Consider the following 19027-nt stretch of genomic DNA (forward strand, 5'->3'; position numbering starts at 1 on the left):
GCCCGGCTCTCGATGAGATTGTTGTCGCCCTTAAACTGCTGCCGGGTCCTCCCTTTATATAGGAAGGCTGACCCCCAGCGGCCCTTAGAGTCCCGGCCGGCTCATAAGAGCGTCCGGCTCGAACTCTAAACAATATTTGCCTTACACTACAAGTTTACTATAACAATGATTGTAACTACAGGCTTTAAGCCATATCCGGGTCTCAGCCCATCTCTGGCCCATCATCTTGAAACTTGGCCCCGGGCTTCTGGCAATGATCATCCGAAGAGTAACCCGGCCCCTCCTGGCGGGTGACTCTAAGGTCTATATCCTCAACACAACTAGTCTAGTTCAGAAAACTACATCACTCACAGATCACACCAGTAACTAGGCGAATTCAGATAACTTTAACACTGAAGTGAAGCATGTGAACAAGGAGTCAGTAAAAGGTAATTCAAGCAGCTACAGCTGCAGTCTTCAGAGTTGTTGGATGCACGGTCAAGGGTGGTGGCATGTCACGATAAACGCTGGGTGTCAATTTTTTCAGTTATAACAACATAACAAGTGTCAACTTCTTCACAAGATGATGCAGCCTGGTTCTTCTCCTGACAAGATTATGTCCCTCTTCTGGTACTCAGAGCAGACATGAATAATCCCTTCTTACCTTTGCAGTGCAAGCTTTCGATAATTAGCTGCATCTATCTTCGGGTATTCGGGTACTCATGGCTTGTTTGCCTGCACAGAGGAGTCACTTGTCACTTGCCTGTACAGGAAGCGACTAAAATGAAGCAGATCTGAATATTTAAACCTGACCCTGATAATTTTCTTGCACAAACCTGACCTTGGAAAAATCTTTCTGCAACAACTTGACAATGTGCCTTGGGGGGTGCTATTGGCAACGACTGCAGCAATTCCTGGGCGGCCAGTGTGCGCTTGGATGGATTTGGTTGGTACACTGCGCCCGAGGAAGAATAGATTAGCTACTGACGTTACATGCATGTCTGACTGAAATATGTAAAAATATATCAGGGCAAGGTACTTACAGTCCCATCACTAGAACGTAGACTGAATTGAAAAACCGCAAACCTATCAGTTGCAAGTACACCTGGATGGCAAAACTGCAAACATGATCAGCAGCAAAACACTGACAATTCATTGTTTTCCATAATTATGCCAAGATGATTCTTTGATCCCTAAAACTGAACTTTTTCCAGGTACACCTTCAGTCTTCATGAGTTTTGAACAAAATGTAAACACAAGTGGCTTGAAAGCCCACCAAACAAACATAAGAACACCTAAACAGCAAGCCAACAGAAATTAGAAATGCAAGAACACCTGGTACTGATAGCAAAATAGCAGTATATGAAAAGAAAAAAAATATCTTAATATCAGTAGCTTGACCCGAAGTCTCATTTATTCCATAATGATGTTCTACTGCTATTTTGACCGCGACACCCAAAATAGGTGAGTAGACTGCCATGTCTTGATGAATAACAATAACCCAAATTTAAATGCAAAATATGAAGAAGCCTATAAGATCGAACAAACACCTACACACATAACAAAAACAAATGGTGATCACAGGTTTTGTTGGAAGGAAAGAAGATGGACTTGCAGAAGGCATTGTCTGATAATGATGTCGATTTTATCGATCTGTGGAAAGAAAAGGGGCATCGAGAAACAAATCTTAAATAGTTTCACTACCATTGAGAAGAAAATGGAAATCTGATATGGCAGGAGTAAAAGTGGATTATTTTTTGCGGTGAATATAAGTTGAAGTGTGTATAACTGATATTGGTGTGCACACCCATCCACCATGTGCTTCCACCAAATTATCAATTCTATCTAATTTCTGGTTTCTAGACAGATCAACTTCTCCACCAAAAAACCACCAAATATTGATGTTATTAGTGTGTAGTGAAAGATCAGGGCCAATCAGCACACCTTGTGTCTTATCAGATATATAGTACAGCAGGAGTAAAGTTCCAGTTTAGATGTACTTACCAGATTGAAGTACAGGAAGGAAGACCACAGCCACAAGGCCCTTGTGTCATGCATGTGTTTGTATGGGAAGGTACAAGGCTAAAAGAATGTACAAGGGAACTCCAAGGCAGAGTCCCTCCCTGGATGGGAACAAACACAGAGTTATCAAGCAGGATTGCAGGAAAAGAGCAAAGTGGGAAGACACAAGAAATGATGTTTGTGTTACCTTGGATCAGAGTATTTGGACTGTTGGGATGGTTCCCTCCAACCCCCTGCACTGCTGTTTTAGCTTCTCGCTGCAGTGGTAGACAACTAGCTTTTGTAGTGATTTGGGGAGGCCATCGTTAGGCAATGAAGAAATGACTGGGCAATCGTAGATTGTTAACTCCTCGAGGCTGGTAAGGTTGCACAGCCCTGCAGGGAATTGTTGAAGGCCCTTGAAATCCCAAAACTCTAGTTCCCGGAGGGAGGAGAGGAGTTGAAGGGCGTCCTCTTGCTCCTTGCTGAACCGCTCCATCCCTTCACACCATCTCCCATCAAGTTTCAGCTTGGTGAGGGATGAAGAGAGGAAACTGCAGACGGGTGCAGCAAGAAGTCCTGCTATGTCATCTGTCCAGAGCTCACGCAGTGTGGATGAAACAAGCTGTGTCTGCTGCTCTTCACCTCCCTCAGCATCCTCCAAAGCCCGTCTGGGATTGGGATCCCAATCAGCAAAGAATCGAGGGCTGCCCCTGACCACTAATTCGTTGAGCTGGCCTCCGGTGGTAAGGAGAGACCACAAGCCATGACATTTCAGATCCTCTCCACAACGATGCAATTCTAATTTGGTGAGAGAGGAGAGGTTTGAGAGGGGCTCCAGTGTCCTCAAACCTTTCACATCCCAAAGTAGCAGAAACTGCAGGGAGGAAGGGAAAATGTGATGGGAAAAGGAGAAGGTGGATAGAAACTTTGGGGACCGGTGTATTGTTAATCTCTGGAGGGATCGCAAAGCTTGGAGCCCTCCTCCTCCAGGAACAAGAGTTGGCGGGTCCACCAGGACCAGCTCTGGGCAGGAAAGGAGCTTCAATTCCCGTAGTGAGTCGCAGAGATGAGCTGGGAAGAGCAGCACTCCATCATCCTCTTCCTCTGCTGCTGCTGCTGTTATTTCACCTCCCCCCATCTCTGATGCTGCTGCTGCTGTTATTTCACCTCCCCCCATCTCTGATGCTTCTGATGTTGTCTGTTGCACATCCACCTCTACAACCAGCTTTTTTATGTTTTTACACTTCCATATTTCCAATTTGGAGAGCTTTGGGAGGTGGGGGAGGAGCTCTGTCAGTTCCTCGCCAGTATTGCCATTTAAGTTGTTGATCCGGATATACTCAACAGGAAGCTGCCATTCCACATCACTCTGACCTCCTCCTAGTGGTCCAACTAGACCAACTGAATTCTGTACACACAATGTCTTCAGCGAGGTTAGCATCAGAAGGTGCTTCAACTCCAGAGGTGGGCAGCTAAAGAGTCTCAGCGTCTCTAGACCTGTTTCTTTATTGGAAACTAACAGTTGGTCTAGACCATCGTTTCCATAAATTCTCAATGATGCTGGTGATCTGGGAGCAACGTAGAGGAGGAAGGATGGTCAGAGCACAAAGGCGATAATGTAGTGAGTCAAAGAGATGAGCTGGGAAAGAATACGCAGAATCAGGAGGAAGAACCGTACCTTTTAATGAGTTGAGAGTCGCTGCTGGAATGTTGTTTTATTTCTGTCTGGTAATGTTGCTCTTCACCTGATGCTGGTGTGTGTTTCCCTGGGATCGGGTGCTGTTTTTCTGCCCAACCAGGCACATCCTGAGACTCCTTGCTTGGACTTTCAGTTTGTTCACTTGATGTTGACGGGTGGATCTCGTGCTGTTTTTCTGCGTCAGCATACAATTCCTCTCTCTCTACGCTCAGGTTAGGGTGCCTGCCCATGGCTTTCCTGAATACAGACTCTGCAGCCATGAAGTGACTTTCCACAGCACCGGCGGTTAGCCCGATTACTCCAGAAATCTCCTTGACGCTTAACAGATCTTCAACACCCACAAGCAAAAATCCATCTCTTGGGTAGGCATTGAAACCTAGTTTAAGCCTCTCAAGATTGGGCATTGTTCCTTCCCGAAACAGCAGGCGCAGTACACCACACCTGAACTCAAAATACTCTAGAGCAGAAAACGCTCCCGATGCGAAGCAGATGAGTTCTCTAGTTGGTTGCTGGACATGCAACGAGAGAACACCGAGAAATGACAAATTTCGCAGGTTACTGATATCATCTCTTTGGAGTTCTCGCACTACAAATTTCAAAATGCATAGGTTGGTAAGCTGTCCAATCCACTTGGGGACTCTGCAGATGGGTGATAGCAACTCCAGTGTCTTCACTGATTTGCAAGAACAGATGGGTGACAGAAACTCCGTTGTCTTCCCTGATTTGCAAGAACAGCTTGGATCGTCCAATGAAATAGGAGGATTCAGGGTGGTGACAATTTTCAGGGTACCCGTCAAATCGGGCACTTCTGTGCCAACTCCGAGACGCAGATGCAACCAGCTTCGAAGATGAACAATATTCGCTGGAATAGCTGCCACCCTTGCATTTATCTCTAGTGTTTCCAAGTGTTTCGGACCTTGCATCAGATCTGGAAGATGTACGGTGTCGTTGCATGTGACCTGCAATGATCGCAGAAGAGCCAATTCAGAGGTAGGCTTGAGGTCCACACCGGTGCTTGGTTCATCAGCCCACATGTGAAGGATCAGGACTCGTAGAACCTTAAACTCCAAAATGGAAGAGTAACAGCTCTTTAGTCCAATAAAGGCAAGTGGTCGAACTTGCGACAGTCCGATGCTCTCTGGTCTAGTTGCATATGTTGCACTGCCAAACTGGAGGGACAGACGACTAACCTTGTTAGCAAACCCCATTGTCCTTTCGGAATAATCTATTACCGTCATAAAATTCTCTTCTCTGGACTTCGATGTAATAAGATTGTGTGCCATGGGGTGCACTGCATAGTAATATACGTCATTACTATAGCCCACATCTATACATTGGATCAGGCCCATATTTACAAGCTTATCGAAATAGTTCCCGCCAACCTTCAATTTGTCCTCCTCTCTTGGTGCAAGGATGAAACCTTCAGCTACCCATTGCTTTACTATATCTTCTTTCAAGATTATATAATTCTCTGGGTATAAACTGAGATACAACAGACATGTCTGCAAATGACTGGGAAGACAATTGTAGCAAAAATTGAGTACTTGTTTGAGTACCTCCACATGAGTTGTATCTGTTGGTAAAATGTTCTGTATTTGCTCCCTTTCTTGTACTGTATTTGCTTCCCCTTGGCTTGCTAGAATACTGGATATGCTGATAATTGCCAGTGGTAAACCAGCACATCTTCTTATTATCTTCTCCCACACTTTATCCAATTGGCGAGATTTTTCTTCTCCAGAGGCAAACACTCCTCTGATGAACAATTCTTCTGAGTGATTGACGCTAAGAGGTTCCATCTTATAGATGGATTTTGACTGGTAACGACAGCACGCCAGTGCAACATCCTTAATTTCAGTCGTTATTATTATCCTACTTCGATTACCCTCCGGGAAAGCCCGTCTAGCAACATCCCATACAGAGGTAGCCCATAAATCATCGATTATAAGAAAGTACCTGCAAGATGAAAGTTTGTAGTATATATTAAACATACATTTCAGACAAAATAGAGAAATAATCATCAATTATAAGAAAGTGCGCATGTCATCGATCTGTAGCTGTCACGCACCAATGCCTTTTCATACAAATCAAACACTTAGGAAGTGTTTGGTTCCAGATTGGTAACGCAAACGTAAACGCAATGGGTTTACGGTGTTAATGTAAACGGAATGGACAAAACTTCAAATTTATTTGGTTACTTACTATAACGTAAATCAATACCGGGATTGCTCAGGAATTCACGACAGCGAACATGGATAGGCAAGCCAGGACGGCAGTGGCTGGCCACCGCTGGATATGGCGGCGTAGTATAAGGCTGCCCGTAATAGGGAATATCATGTACTAGTATCATATATATGATATTAGTGTATGATACCAGATTCGTAATGCATATTATCATAAGATATTATCTTAGATTGCCTTGTTAATTGCCACGCCTGACCGAAAGTAGTACACCATTTAATATGATATGGTATCATGATACCAGATTCATAATGCATATTATCATAAGATATTATCTTAGATTGCCTTGTTAATTGCCACGCATGACCGAAAGTAGTACAACATTTAATATGATATGATACCATACCCTCTCATTTCAAATTTAATTGTGTGCCACATAATAAAAAAAGTCTAGTTGACATACATGATACCACTTATGATACTTCCATTACAACCAGCCTAAGGGCCTGGACGTTAAGAGTGTGAGTGAGCGCCACGGCGGCCGCTACTACCGCCGGACCTGGCGAGTAGCAACCTGCCGCCAAGGCTGAAGGCGGAGGTGAGGCGCCGCAGGCATGCTGAGGAGTGACACGCTGGCAAAGTCTAAATCATGTATTCTAGGAAGTGTATTTTATATATCAAATCCGACGGAGCAAGTGAAATAACAATTCCTTTTGGAGGGGGGGAGGGTGGTCGGATCGCAATTTTTGTTGTAAAAACGGTCAGGGCGGTGTAACTTCGTGTCACATGTGTGTCACTTATCATTTGGGAAGATAAGAGTAAATAACCATGCATGTAAAAGCGCACGTCACTCAACCATGGGAAAAATAGCTCGCCGCAACAAAATAGGGCCGGCATCAAAATACGCTATTAGCCTACTATATCGTGCTATAGCAGCTATTAGCGAGGCGTTGTACATTGATTTATTTAGCGAGCCAATTTTCAACATGCTAGCACACTATAGTGCGCTATTTTTTTCCAGTGACTCAACTAGTTAATTATGAAGCTAGATTCGGAGAAACAAAAAGAAAAGAGATTAGAGAGAGGAGGCGTTAAAAGAGGGCATCACGAAGCACGAAGCAAAAGCCGCCGCCTCCTGTCTCAAGAAAACTTAGGATTCCTCTGCCTCCCGCTGGCGTCGCCGTTGGTCCGCCTTGTCTTTGGTGGCCTTAGGGCCATGGGGGCGCAGTGGATCCCAACCCTAATCGGCGGGAGGGCCCTGTTTTTAGACGTTTCTTTGAGTTTTGTTTGGGTTTGTATCCTGCTTAGAAAGGCGAGATTGTTGCGTCTCCTTGAAGGTCAAATAAGGTTCTCCTCGTCTAGCCCCCGTCTTGGTGGTGCGTCTAGCACTGTCAATGGGTGTGTGAAGGTATATCTCCGGTGGATCTGTCTTTGGTGCATCTGCTCGGATCTGGTCCTCGTTCGTCTATGTTCGTGTGTCTTTAGGCGGGTTCCTGTCGATCTATGCTACTCTTCTACGACGGCGGTTGTTGTTGTGGTGTGTTGGTTTATTGGGGTCTTAGCACGAAGACTTCCCGACTTTTTACTACAATAAGGTTTGCCTGGCTCCGGCGAGAGAGGGGAGATGCTTCGGCGCTTGTAGTCATCGTTTGGTGGTCTATTGGATGTAGCTTTTATTATTTCTGATTTTCGTTGTACTGCCATGATTGAAGATGAATAGATCGGAAGTTTATTCGAAAAGAAAAAAGATTATTCCCCTTTCTAAGAGTGATAAAAATTTGATAATTAGATAGAATAGTTATTAGATACTAAGTATATATATTATAAAGAGTGCAAAGGGCTAAGAAAAAAAACCTTTTCCCTTGTAGATGCTGCTTGATGTCGTGAATCAGCTCGTGCACCTCATTAGTGGCGGGTGGTTGGTGCGGACGAACTTGTGCGAGTATGCTCCTGAGCAGCCTCCTCATGTCAGGCTTCTTGGCCGTCCGCACAAATGCGCAGCAGCCAAAGTAGTCCCTGGGTTTGTGCTCACGCCATAGCTGTTTGGCAAGCGTGGTCTTGCCGATTCCCCCAACACCGACAACGGATGCCACCTTGAGCTCCTTGTCATCATCGGTCAGCCACTGGTAGAGGGCATTGAACGGGCCATCATAAAGACCGACGACTGGCAGGTCTGGCGTCCTCCTCCGGCCGTCCACCATCAGGAACTGGAAATCAGTTGCAGGATTTGAACAGACGGGGATGCTTCCAAGCATACATCTATCGTACCGCTCGTTGGCCTCCTTCACGCGGGCCTTGAATCCAGACATCCTGCCGACCCAGATATCCGGGTAGGCGAGATCCGGGTCGGCGAGGTCGACGCAGTTTTCCATGTCATAGGATAGCTCGCGCACATCCTTCATCCAGATCCTGGCTTCTACGGAAGGGTCTCGTGCCTCCGAGAGCAGCAGCAGCCCGTTTGTGAGTTTCCCCAGCTCAACCTTGAGTTCCGCATCAAGGAGTGGATCCAGTTCCAGCTTCCCTGGGAGGGAGCCCATGGCACCCAGGGAAGCGCTAACCGGAGGCAGCTCCATGCCTCTCGGCCAGTGGTGGTAGCGTGTGTGCGGGGTGTCAGACTTGGAAAGAGGAAGAGGAAGAGGGAGAGGGAGAGGGGTGCGGAGGAACACCGGAGCAGAGAGAGAGAGAGCGCGCGCGCTTCAATGAAGAGACGAAGTGGTCGACGAAGACCTTTTCCTGGAATTTTCTCTCGGCAGCATCTCCCATTCTCATTAGAGCATCTTCGGACCCTCAAATCCTCCCAGACAAATAAGGACAGACAGCCGGCCGGTCACTGCTCGGACCGAGAATAGCCGCCCATCGTATAGCAAACCCAAACATCTAGTTTGCCGACATCACCAAAACCCAACCCTAGATTTGAGGCGCGCGCGAACACGCTCGGCCGCGTCCGCCACGTCGGATCGGCCCACCCAACAACACATATATCTTGTCCCTATCCACATCCCCGACCAAACCCTAACCATTCCACTTCACTTTCGGTCCGCTTCGCTCAACTTTTTCTGGCCATTTCTGGCATGGCGGACAACGGATCTGAGTCCGGCAACCATATGGGTGGTAATGTGATAAATCGCCTATGAGGTGAGAACAGGCTTGACAAGGGTTGCCCGGCCAATGATGGTGATATTTCTTCCGTCCCAAATGGTGAGCTTGGAGGCAATATTATCTTCAAGATGCTGGAAGTCGACCCTTTTGAGTTGCCATACCGAAAGTGGTAGCCCCAAGTACTTGGTTGGGAAGGCCGCCCGAGCCGGCAGCAACCTGTAAAGTATTGTTGCAAGGATGGGAACAACCACACTCTCCTGGAAATTTGTGGCCAGCCCTGTTACTCCCTCAAAATTGCTCAAACTCACAAGATTTTTGATGTCTGTCTTGATAGGAGCCATAAAGACTGTCGCATCCTCTGCATAGAGGGAAGTGTGAATGGTGACCCCTCTACAACGTATCTTCTGGGAATACCACATTGAGTGGACAACTCAAGGATTTTTTGTAAGGGGTCAATTGCAATGAGAAAAGGAGCCGCGATAGGGGATCTCCTTGCGGGAGGATGATGTGTGAAGCAAGGCGACAATCCAATCCCTAAATTAGTCAGGAAGCCACAACGTTGTAGAAGATCAAGCAAGTACTCCCATTTCACCGAGTCGAAAGCCTTTCGAATGTCGAGCTTGAAGAGGAGGGACGGTACTTTCAATTTGTGCAGGCGGCGTGCAAGATTTCGCAGATTCATGAAGTTGTCATGGATGCTTCTGCTTTTGATGAATGCGCTTTGAGCATTGGAGACGATGTCGTTCATATGAGGTCCAGGCGGATAGCGAGGATCTTGGCGATAATTTTTTTCACCACGTGAATGTGGCCAATGGGACAATAGCAGTCATGTGTTTGCTTAAAGGCTCACCAGCCTCCAAAATATTATGGAGCGTGCGATCTGTTTATAACATTCATGTGTTTGTTCAAAGGTTCATCACCCGGTGACTGCACCACTCATATACAACCCTCTGCTCTACCACCCCCCGCATCACTCCCGCGAGCGATGGGAGGAAACCCTAGCCGCCGGCCACCAGTGCCTCCACTCCCTCCCTCCTCCCTTACCGCCAAAGCCCGACAGGCTTCAACGGCGGCGGGGCCTCATTTTCCCCTATGATTGCCCTTCAGTGTGAAGTGCGGGGCAGTCCAGGTGCATGGAGGTGCTGTGCTCGCGCAGGGCACAGCGGCGCGGCGGCGGACATCCGGGGCGTCGGCATCGCGATGCGACGGCCTAGGCATGCGATGGCACGTCGCAGCTGTGGGCCCGACAACTCTGAGTTGATGTGTGCCCGGCCAGATCTGATGCTGTTATTGCGGCAGGCGGCGCAGGTAGGGCCAGCGGCCCGATGTGGCTGCTGCTCCGGCCTTGGGCAGCAATTGCGAGGTGTGGTCCTGCTCCCTAGGTGCGGTGGCTTCCCTTTGGTGTGCTGGCGCCACGGTGACTTGGCGGGCCCGGTTACGGCAACGAACGTCCACGGCATTGGCATCGCGCTGCAACGGCCTAGGCATGCGACGGTGCGTGGCGGCTGCGGGCCCGACAACTCTGAGTTGATGCATGCTCGGCCAGATCTGATGATGTGATTTTGGCAGGCAGCACGGGTAGGGCCAGTGGCACGACGTAGCTGCTGCTCTAGCCTTGGGAGACGATAGCGAGGTGTGGTCCTGCTCCCTGGGTACGGTGGCTTCCCTTTGGTGTGCTGGCGCCACGGTGGCTTGAAGGGCCCGGTTGCGGCGATGGCTGGAATCTGTACCGGCGTCGGCTCGTCTGCAGGCGGCCCGCCTTTGATCCTTCTCCTTGTGTTGCATATGCTACTATCGCCGAAGGGCTGGTCTGCTCCCGGTTCTCGTCCATCATTGAGGATGATACTGTCGCTAGAAGGGCCACGGAGTCATCCTTGCCTCCCATCTGGTGGTGGTGCCACCTGGGACCTCACCCGTTGCTCGAGATAGGCTGGGCGGGGAGGATGGCGGCCAGATCTAGTCGGCCTAGGGGGTCTCGACTCTGGGGGACGCCCAGGGTTGGAAAGGAGGGACCTTTCCGCTCGTTTCTTTGGTCGCCGTAGCTGCGCGTCTCGGGTGTGGTGGTGTCGGGGTCTTGGATGCCTGCGCGACGGCCTTGGTGGTAGGAGCCGCGGTGCTTGTGGGCGGAGCTAGGGTGTTGACGGGTTGGCATGGTCGTGTGGGTGGCATGTAGTCTGTGTGCTATGGCCGGTGGCGGTGGTGGCTTCGTCTCCTCTGTCTCGGCGTTGAAGAGGGCTTGCCCGGGTGAAAACCGAGTCTAAGTGTTTTAGGTTTCCTGTTCCTGCTAGCTGCAACCAAATCACAACCCCAAGATTATTTGTGATTGTAAAATCCTATTCATCAGGACCATCGGTATTACTCTCTCTGTAATTAGTTCTAGATACATCCATTTCTGCGACAAGTAATTCCGAATGGAGGGAGTACATGGCAGGCCTCACGGCACATTCTGCCGCTGCGGCTAACAGAGAGTCGTTCCACATCCAGCCATCCCTCTAGCGCGCGGGTGTACCAAGGCTTTCAGCACCAAAGGAGTTGTAGTTGCCAAAAACATTTACAGGCGGGTTTGATCTGCCAGGCGGCAGGGGGATGGAAGTGGCGGTGGTGGGTGCCGTGGTGGGCGCCGTGGTGACCAGCCTGGTGCCCAAGCTCTCGGCGGTGATAGGCAAGAGATTCAGCGAGTTCAGCGACCTTGACGACGACATCAGGTACCTGAAAACCGAGCTCGCCATTATTGCTGCTAAAATGGACGAGCAGCACAAGGGGCAGCAGCCTAGTGTCTTGCAGAACATATCCACCGCAGACATGCGCGATTTGGCATTCGACATCGAGGATTGCCTGGACCAGTTCCTTCCCTGCGCTGCGTGCAGGCGAGGGGCTGTGTCAAAAGGCGACTTACTGGACTTTGCCAATCAGGTTGGGAAACTCAAGAAGCGGTTGGAGAGGGCCAAGCAGCAGAGAACCGATACTGATGCCAACGGCAGCCAGCAAGCCGTCCACCTCCCTGACCAATTGCTCGGTACACCAGCTGAGCCTGCAGATCAGGTGGGTATCGAGGAACCCAAGCAGGAGATCTTGGGTTTGCTCGGTAGTGAGGAGCTCCTGGTGATATCCATCGCCGGGTTTGGGGGCTCAGGCAAGACCCAACTCACAAGGGCGGTGTTCGATTGCGATGAAGCCAAAGAGAAGTTTGGTGTCCGTGCTTGGCATACGGCGTCGGACCACAAAGATGGAGATGAGCTCTTGCTCGCGATACTGCATAAACTTTTTCCAGAAGAAACTCTACTATCCGTGTCAGAAATGCAAAGTCAAGTCTCGAGGTTGCAACAACGTATCAGATTTCAGCAAAAGACCAGGTGTGTCCGCTAATTTCTGAAAACAATTCCTCAGTACCATCAGTAACCTCAAATATATTTATGCAGACATCTGTTTAAATGAGAATATCAAAATTTGATGGATAACTAGATTTCTGAAAGGTTGCTCACTTTAACATAGGCCGAAGTGTAAAAATCACATCACTGATCAAGATCTACATTTGTTTGTTGGCGGGCTTGTAACTATACGATTTTTTTTTCTTTTAGGAAATACTAGTAACTATAGCATTTGTTTAGTTTTTTCTGTAAAGTTTCCCAAAAGATAGAAGAGTTTGACTGTTTGAGAACTGATACAACTTACAGAAAAGAACCTAGGGAGTTTCTCCTATTGATGAACAAAAGGTTCAACCGGTAGCTGGTGACGGTTTAGTAGTGGGATGGCTGTTACTCACATAGCAATCCTAGTCCATCACCATGAATTTCGAATCACACAAATATTTAAATTCAAGCAAGTGCTAGCCTATGGACATAAGTGCAGCTATGCAATTTGTCCATCCACTAAGTAATTAACGTTCTGTCAATTTACCTGGCTGCAGGTGTTTAATTGTAGTTGATGATATCGAGAAGCATCATTGGGAAGCAATAAAGAGTTTCTTTTCTGAGCTAAGGATAATCAGAATACTGGTGACCACAACTGTGCAGACAGTAGCCAAAGCATGCACCAAAGATCGCGGTTATATTTACAATATGAGAACTCTTAGTGTAGGAGACTCTAAGGATTTACTAAAGAAGAGGGTTGGCAATTTCAATAGAAATTCAACTGACTTGGAGGATGGTTCAGCTGCAATTGTGCGCAAATGCCATGGCCATCCACTAGCTCTCATCAGTGTGGCCAACTATTTGTTACAACAAGAGCAGATAACAGGACCAGTCTGCCAAAAAACCAGCAGGCTCCTATGTACTCATATGGACGAGGACAAGCATGGAGACTTCACAAAACTTCGACAGATTCTTGTGAATAATTACATCAATTTGCCTTTTCATCTCAAGACATGTTTACTGTACACAAGTTTATTCCCAAATGATCGGCCTGTCAGCAGGAAAACTCTTACCCACCGATGGTTAGCCGAAGGATACATAAAGCGTGAGACTGAACGCACTTACCAGGAGGCCGCCGATGAAAAGTTGGAGCAACTAATGGACCTGAATATCATTCGGCCTATCGATACAAGCAACCGTGGAGAAAAGAAGACGTGCAAACCTCACGGTATCATGCACCAGTTCATGCTGTACAAGTCCATCTCTTCGAATTTCATTGCCCCATCCCTTGAGAACAGAGGCAATTTCCGTCACATCATGATGGAAAACCAAAGAAATAGAAGAGAAGCCGACATAGATCATGGTGCTACCAGTCCAGCTGCACGTCGTCCCAACCGCCTGAGTAACTTAATTAGGTCCTTCAAACCATCTAACAGTACAGGATCCGATGAGGACCTGCGTCCCCGGTCTCTAACAGTCTTTGGAAGTGCAGAAGAAGCTGTTTATTCGGATTTGATCAACTGTAAGCTGCTGAAAGTGTTGGATCTAAAAGAGTGCAATAATTTGGAGGACAAACATATCAACAACATATACAAGCTGTTGCATCTCAAATATCTGACCCTCGGGAGCTCTGTTAGGGGACTTTCAGATAAAATGGGAAATCTACATTGTTTAGAGACACTCGACTTGAGGAAGACCAAGGTAAACACAGTGCCTGTGGAAGTCATCAGTCTGCCCCATCTAGCACACCTGTTCGGAAAGATCAAGCTTAACAAGTTGAGTAGCAAGAAGCTTGACAAGTTCCTGTCAGGAGAATGTAACTTGGAGACTCTATCAGGAGTTGTTGTGGAAAGGAACTCCCAGTTCCCTGAACTGATGGAACATATGAAAAAACTGACAAAGGTGAAGATATGGTGCGTGATTACTAGCACAGATGGGAATTACACCAAACTCTCAGATGCCATTCGCAAGTTTGCTCAGGCTGGCACGGATACTTCACAAGGCGCCCGTTCTCTGTCACTTCATCTTAATGCTTCTTCCAATGAGATGGTTCATCTCAGCGCGACATCAAGAAAGGCTGGGTCAGCTCCCCCGGTTTTTTATCTTAGCTCACTGAAACTGCAAGGCAGGCTGACTCACTTCAAAGAGTTTGCTAAGGCCCTGTCTGGCCTCAGGGAATTGTGCCTTACATGTACTAATCTGGAGGGGCCTATTCTTCTAGCATGTCTACGTGAGCTATGGTGCCTGGTTTATCTCAAACTGGTTGAAGACCGTATTGATGATTTAGACATAAATCTTGATGGTGATCTCGCAAGCCTGCAACGCCTATGCATTGTGGTGAAACAACCCAGATTCCCCAAAATCGCACAAGAAGCTTTGCCGGGTCTCGTTTCACTTCAGTTGCTCTGCAAAGATCTAGAGGGTGTTTGTGATGGCATCAAAGTGGGGCATTTCGAGCACCTTCGCGAAGTCGCCCTGGACTCTGAGGTCAATCCAAAAACCATTGAACTCTGGGAAAATGAAGCTAAGGAACACCCTAAGAGGCCAAAGGTTCTGTTGCTCAAAAGGGTTGAGGCAGCCGACACCTGGTCTGCAGCGAAATATGTTGCCACTGATCAGAGATCCTCGGAGCTTCTGGTGGAGGGGACACCCTGATCCCTTCTTCTGTGTGCCAAGGTCGGGATCCTGATCCTATGTTTAGGTTGCATGTTCATTTTGCTTCCCTTTATGCTAAATAGAAGAGAAAAATGCAAAAGAAAAAAAGTGCTTATGAAGCAATATTACTGTTTGCTGTATTGACAATTGGTACAATTGATGGTCATACTCGTAGTCCAAAGGGGGTAACGTCATCTATCCAGTTTGATTGTGCAGAACATGCTGAAGGGAAGATTGATATGTGGTGCTACTTCTAAGTTGATGATTTGAAGATAAAATAGGAGGATGACGAAGACCTGATGTTGATGTGTTGTCCATGCTGCTACTGCTTCCTCTACAAACCATATCTCCTTTCTGTTTTAGTTGTTGTAAAGTTTATTGTGTTTTTTTAGGGTGTAAAGTTCATTGTATTGTCCTATTTGCTTTCTCAAAATCGCTCCAGTACAGGAATAAGCTTATGGTGAAATTCGTCGTGCTTTCTCTATGGTTATGCCGTACAGGATAATATACCTCCCTGTAATTGTACCATATTTATACATCAGTACTACTATGTAATTTGCCAGTTTAAAAAATTCAAAAAAAAAATTTGCCGGTCGAGTATTCTGTGTGACAACACTTAAAAGTAGGAGTGCTTTGAGTGTAGAGAAGATTTCAAAGTTGAACTGTACTGCATGAAGTTATTTGTACCGAAGTATAATTCGATAATGAACAACTTAGTGAAAGCTTCATCTTCGGCTATTTTGTTTTTAGGCAACTAATTCTAATGTAAGTTTGCTGTAGGTACCTGGCTAGGCAGGCGGAAATGAGTGAGCCAATGGACCCAATCAGCCCCATATTTAGCTAATTATATTCCGTACTGAACTGTCGGCCTTCGTTAGTTTCCATGTCAATGCATGAATCTATACCTACACCACATGATACCGCCACCTAATGACATCATTTATTTAACATTTGGTTTCACTCTAATCAAGTGGGCCTCATATATAATATACATAACAAAAGATAAAGTAAAATAACACAAGATAAATTAAGACAAAGGTACCAAGACTCGGTCTGGTACATAGTCCTATGTTTGTGTTGTTGCTAGCTGCAACAATGACATTGTTTGTCGTCGCAGCGGACGCCAAGTTGGCATCTTAACTTAGCTACCTGCCGTTTGGCCAAGTTAAATAACGCCAGCTAAACAAGCGTTGAAAGGGTGGGCTGTCCCTCTGAAGGTACGCAGAAGGAAACACAAAGAGATTAACCAGCTCATTTCTTCGCTTCATAGAAACGCAGAGAGATAGCTTTTGCTACCTGGTTACATCTTTGAGCGCAGAGAATGTTTCAAAGTTGAACTGTATTGTCATTTGTGCAAAATTACATTAGGATGAAGAACACCAACATAGTGAAGATTTTATATTCATCTATTTTTATTTCGAAGGAACTAACTGAAGTTACCTAGGTGAGTGTGGGTGTGTGTGGAGGATTAATGGACTGAATTTGGCCTGTATTGCTGCCGGCCTTCATTTGATTTGCAGTCACCTAATCACTGACATCATTATTTAGCATTTAGCGTATGGTTTCACTGTCACCAAGTTGGCAACATATATAATACTTCGAAGATAAGGTAAAATAACAATAGATAAATTAAGACAAGGGTACCAAGGCATTGGTCCATCTGCGCATTGGTTGGCCCATATAAATAAGAGAAAGTTGTTAATCAGTAGTTTGTTGCTAGCTGACACAATGACACTGAAATTTTTGTCTTCACAAATCTGTATTGATTTTAAGCCAGCACCTTGGCGTGTTAGGTCAAGTTGGTTTGTTTTTGTATGTACAGACGCACATCAACTTGTGAATACAAATGACGCGGCGTGGAATGATGGTACCTTGTCGAAATTAAGCGAATCTGGCCCTAATTTCCCCAGAAACAAACGATTGGGAACTACTAACAGAGTGTTGATGGAAGAAACGTACCCGCGGCAGCGAAGAGGGCGACGGAGAAGCGGGATTGGCCGGCGGCGGCGGAGATCCGGCCTCTCGGCACCGGGTGCTGCGAGGGAGGGGGCGCCGGCGCTCGTCCCCGGCCATGGGCGCCGGCGTGGGGACCTGAGACCTTGCACAGTTCTTTCAGAGAAAGAATTGGGACGGGAGACTAGAGCAGAGAACCGGGACCCTTTTTTTTCTTCCCCTTTTCTATTTCTTTTATTAGAGAAAAAAATAGAATTGTAATGGGAGTTGCCAAATGATATCCCATTTTGGTCATCATCATTTGAATATCAATCGAAAATTTTGTGTAGACATTTTGAGAGAACAAAATTGTTTATTTGTTTGATTAGTCCTATGATTTTTTTAGGGCCGTTGGTACTATGATGAATTGGTGGGGGCTTAGAGCATCTCTAGTTCATCCCGTAATTTAGTTTCCCATCCTACCGCATATCCTTTTATTCCCGAAGAACCGGATTCTTTTTGGTACCCAGCAAAAAAAACTGAACTTTTCTGCATCTGGCCCATTCCCGAAAACTTAATCCCTCTTAAATTTTGTTTTGCCCATTCATCCAAATGTTTGCACACAAGCTCCATTAGAACATATATTTTCACAATATATTATTTCATAACTTGAGAATTCAATTAATATTTACAAACTTAACCATTCAAATTTAAACATAACAAACGGTCCAAATGAACCAATGATCCTAATAAAACATGATAAAAGTAAAACAATCAAGTGATATGGAGTTGCCAATGGTGCTCAACAAGATCTTTTGGGAGTTGGTCGTGAATTTCTCGACCTTCCGTGTGCTTGGAGGAATGGCTGGGTGACGTTTCGGCTCCACCACGACACCATTGTAGAGAAATTGCAAGCTCCAACTAGGGTCGAACGGTGGCGGAGGACCCCGACAATGGTGCCTGGCACTCCGCAGAGGCGACGCACCCAATCGAGATGCAGGGCAACCAGGGGGGGTAGCTGTTGTCAACTGGTCAGTTCCGGGGTCGTCACCGGCTAGGGTTCGCGCGTGAGCCTCTTACGCCATCTCTGGGATAGGGTTGTTCGGTTCCCAGCCAAACACTACTAGGGAAAACCCTAGTAGTAGCGCGGGTTTTGAGGCTATCAGTGTAACACCCCGGATGTAACTTTCCATATTTATAACTCCAACTCTTGCCATTTTCGGCTTTGTGTTATGATATTCCCTTCGTGGTCGGGTTTTGTTTTCCGTTTTGCATTTTGTTCATGTCATGCAACTCATATCATGTCATCATGTGCATTGCATTTGCATACGTGTTCGTCTCATGCATCCGAGCATTGTCCGTTTTGCAATCTGGCACTCTCACCTCCTCCGGCGCACCCCTCTTGTTTCGTTTCGTGAGCGGGTGTTGAACGCTTTGGGAATGGACCGAGTTTGTCAAGTGGCCTTGGTATCCCACCGGGAGACCACCGGTCAAGTTTCGTTCCATTTGGAGGTCGTTTGGTACTCCAACGGTTAACCGGGTAACCGCAAAGTCCGTTTGTGTGTTGCAGCAAAACCCCTCTCTAAACAGCCCAAAACTCCTCTAAGTCTCTTCCATGCTCTAGGTCGTTCGATCACGATCGTGTGGGCGAAAACCGCACCTCATTTGGAGCCTCCTAGCTCCCTCTACCTATATATATATATGCATCCCTCCCGAAATACATTCGCGGTGCAACCCTAGTCTTCTTCCACCCCGCGCCGCCGGACACGTCCGGTCCGGCCGGACGAAAACCCGCCGCCGCGCCCGACCAACCAGAACGTGCCACATCACCCCGCCGGCCACCCTCTCTCTCTCCTCCACCGCGCGGCCCGCCGAAGCCCGTCCCCCGCGGCCCGAGGCCGCCCGCGCCCCGCGCGCGCCTCCCTCCGTCCGCGCGGCTCCCCGCGCGCCGGCCGGCCCCGCGCCGCCGCCGCTCTCCGCCGGCGCCGAGCGCCTCCGCCGCTGCCGCCCGCGCCGCCGCCTCCTCCGCCGCCGTTCCCCGACGCCTCCTCTTCTCCCTCCGACACCGGCCGTCGTCTCCCTCTCCTCTCCGGTCGCCGGTGTACGAGCTCGGCCCGATCGGATCTGAGAA

General features: G+C 47.5%; 2 protein-coding genes across 2 annotated transcripts; one reads left to right on the plus strand and one right to left on the minus strand.

Moving 5' to 3' along the window:
• Window positions 1–367: 367 nt before the first annotated feature.
• LOC123050942 (disease resistance protein RGA5) lies at window positions 368–9600 on the minus strand. The gene is made up of 7 exons (XM_044473661.1): window positions 7715–9600; window positions 3662–5635; window positions 2189–3551; window positions 1984–2102; window positions 1023–1084; window positions 821–934; window positions 368–714 (listed from the first exon to the last, which is right to left on the minus strand). The coding sequence occupies exons 1-3, from the start codon at window positions 8431–8433 to the stop codon at window positions 2195–2197; spliced, it is 4050 nt and encodes a 1349-aa protein (XP_044329596.1). The 5' UTR covers window positions 8434–9600; the 3' UTR covers window positions 368–714; window positions 821–934; window positions 1023–1084; window positions 1984–2102; window positions 2189–2194.
• A 1918-nt stretch (window positions 9601–11518) lies between these two features.
• Window positions 11519–14964, plus strand: LOC123050943 (disease resistance protein RGA4-like). Its single transcript, XM_044473662.1, has 2 exons — window positions 11519–12312; window positions 12867–14964. Exons 1-2 carry the CDS (start codon window positions 11546–11548, stop codon window positions 14962–14964), a joined length of 2865 nt encoding a protein of 954 aa, XP_044329597.1. The 5' UTR covers window positions 11519–11545.
• The last annotated feature ends 4063 nt before the right edge of the window (window positions 14965–19027 follow it).

Source organism: Triticum aestivum, chromosome 2D (genome assembly GCF_018294505.1).
Source record: "Triticum aestivum cultivar Chinese Spring chromosome 2D, IWGSC CS RefSeq v2.1, whole genome shotgun sequence".
In the NCBI taxonomy this organism is placed as follows: Eukaryota; Viridiplantae; Streptophyta; class Magnoliopsida; order Poales; family Poaceae; genus Triticum; species Triticum aestivum.

Coding starts and splice junctions, on each gene's coding strand:
- LOC123050943 (XM_044473662.1), top strand. CDS start 11,546: ATGGAAGTGGCGGTGGTGGGTGCCGTGGTGGGCGCCGTGGTGACCAGC. Junction 12,313..12,866: donor AGATTTCAGCAAAAGACCAG/GTGTGTCCGCTA, acceptor ACCTGGCTGCAG/GTGTTTAATTGTAGTTGATG.
- LOC123050942 (XM_044473661.1), bottom strand. CDS start 8,433: ATGGAGCTGCCTCCGGTTAGCGCTTCCCTGGGTGCCATGGGCTCCCTC. Junction 5,636..7,714: donor CAGCATCTACAAGGGAAAAG/GTTTTTTTTCTT, acceptor TTCATCTTGCAG/GTACTTTCTTATAATCGATG. Junction 3,552..3,661: donor GACTCTCAACTCATTAAAAG/GTACGGTTCTTC, acceptor CGTTGCTCCCAG/ATCACCAGCATCATTGAGAA.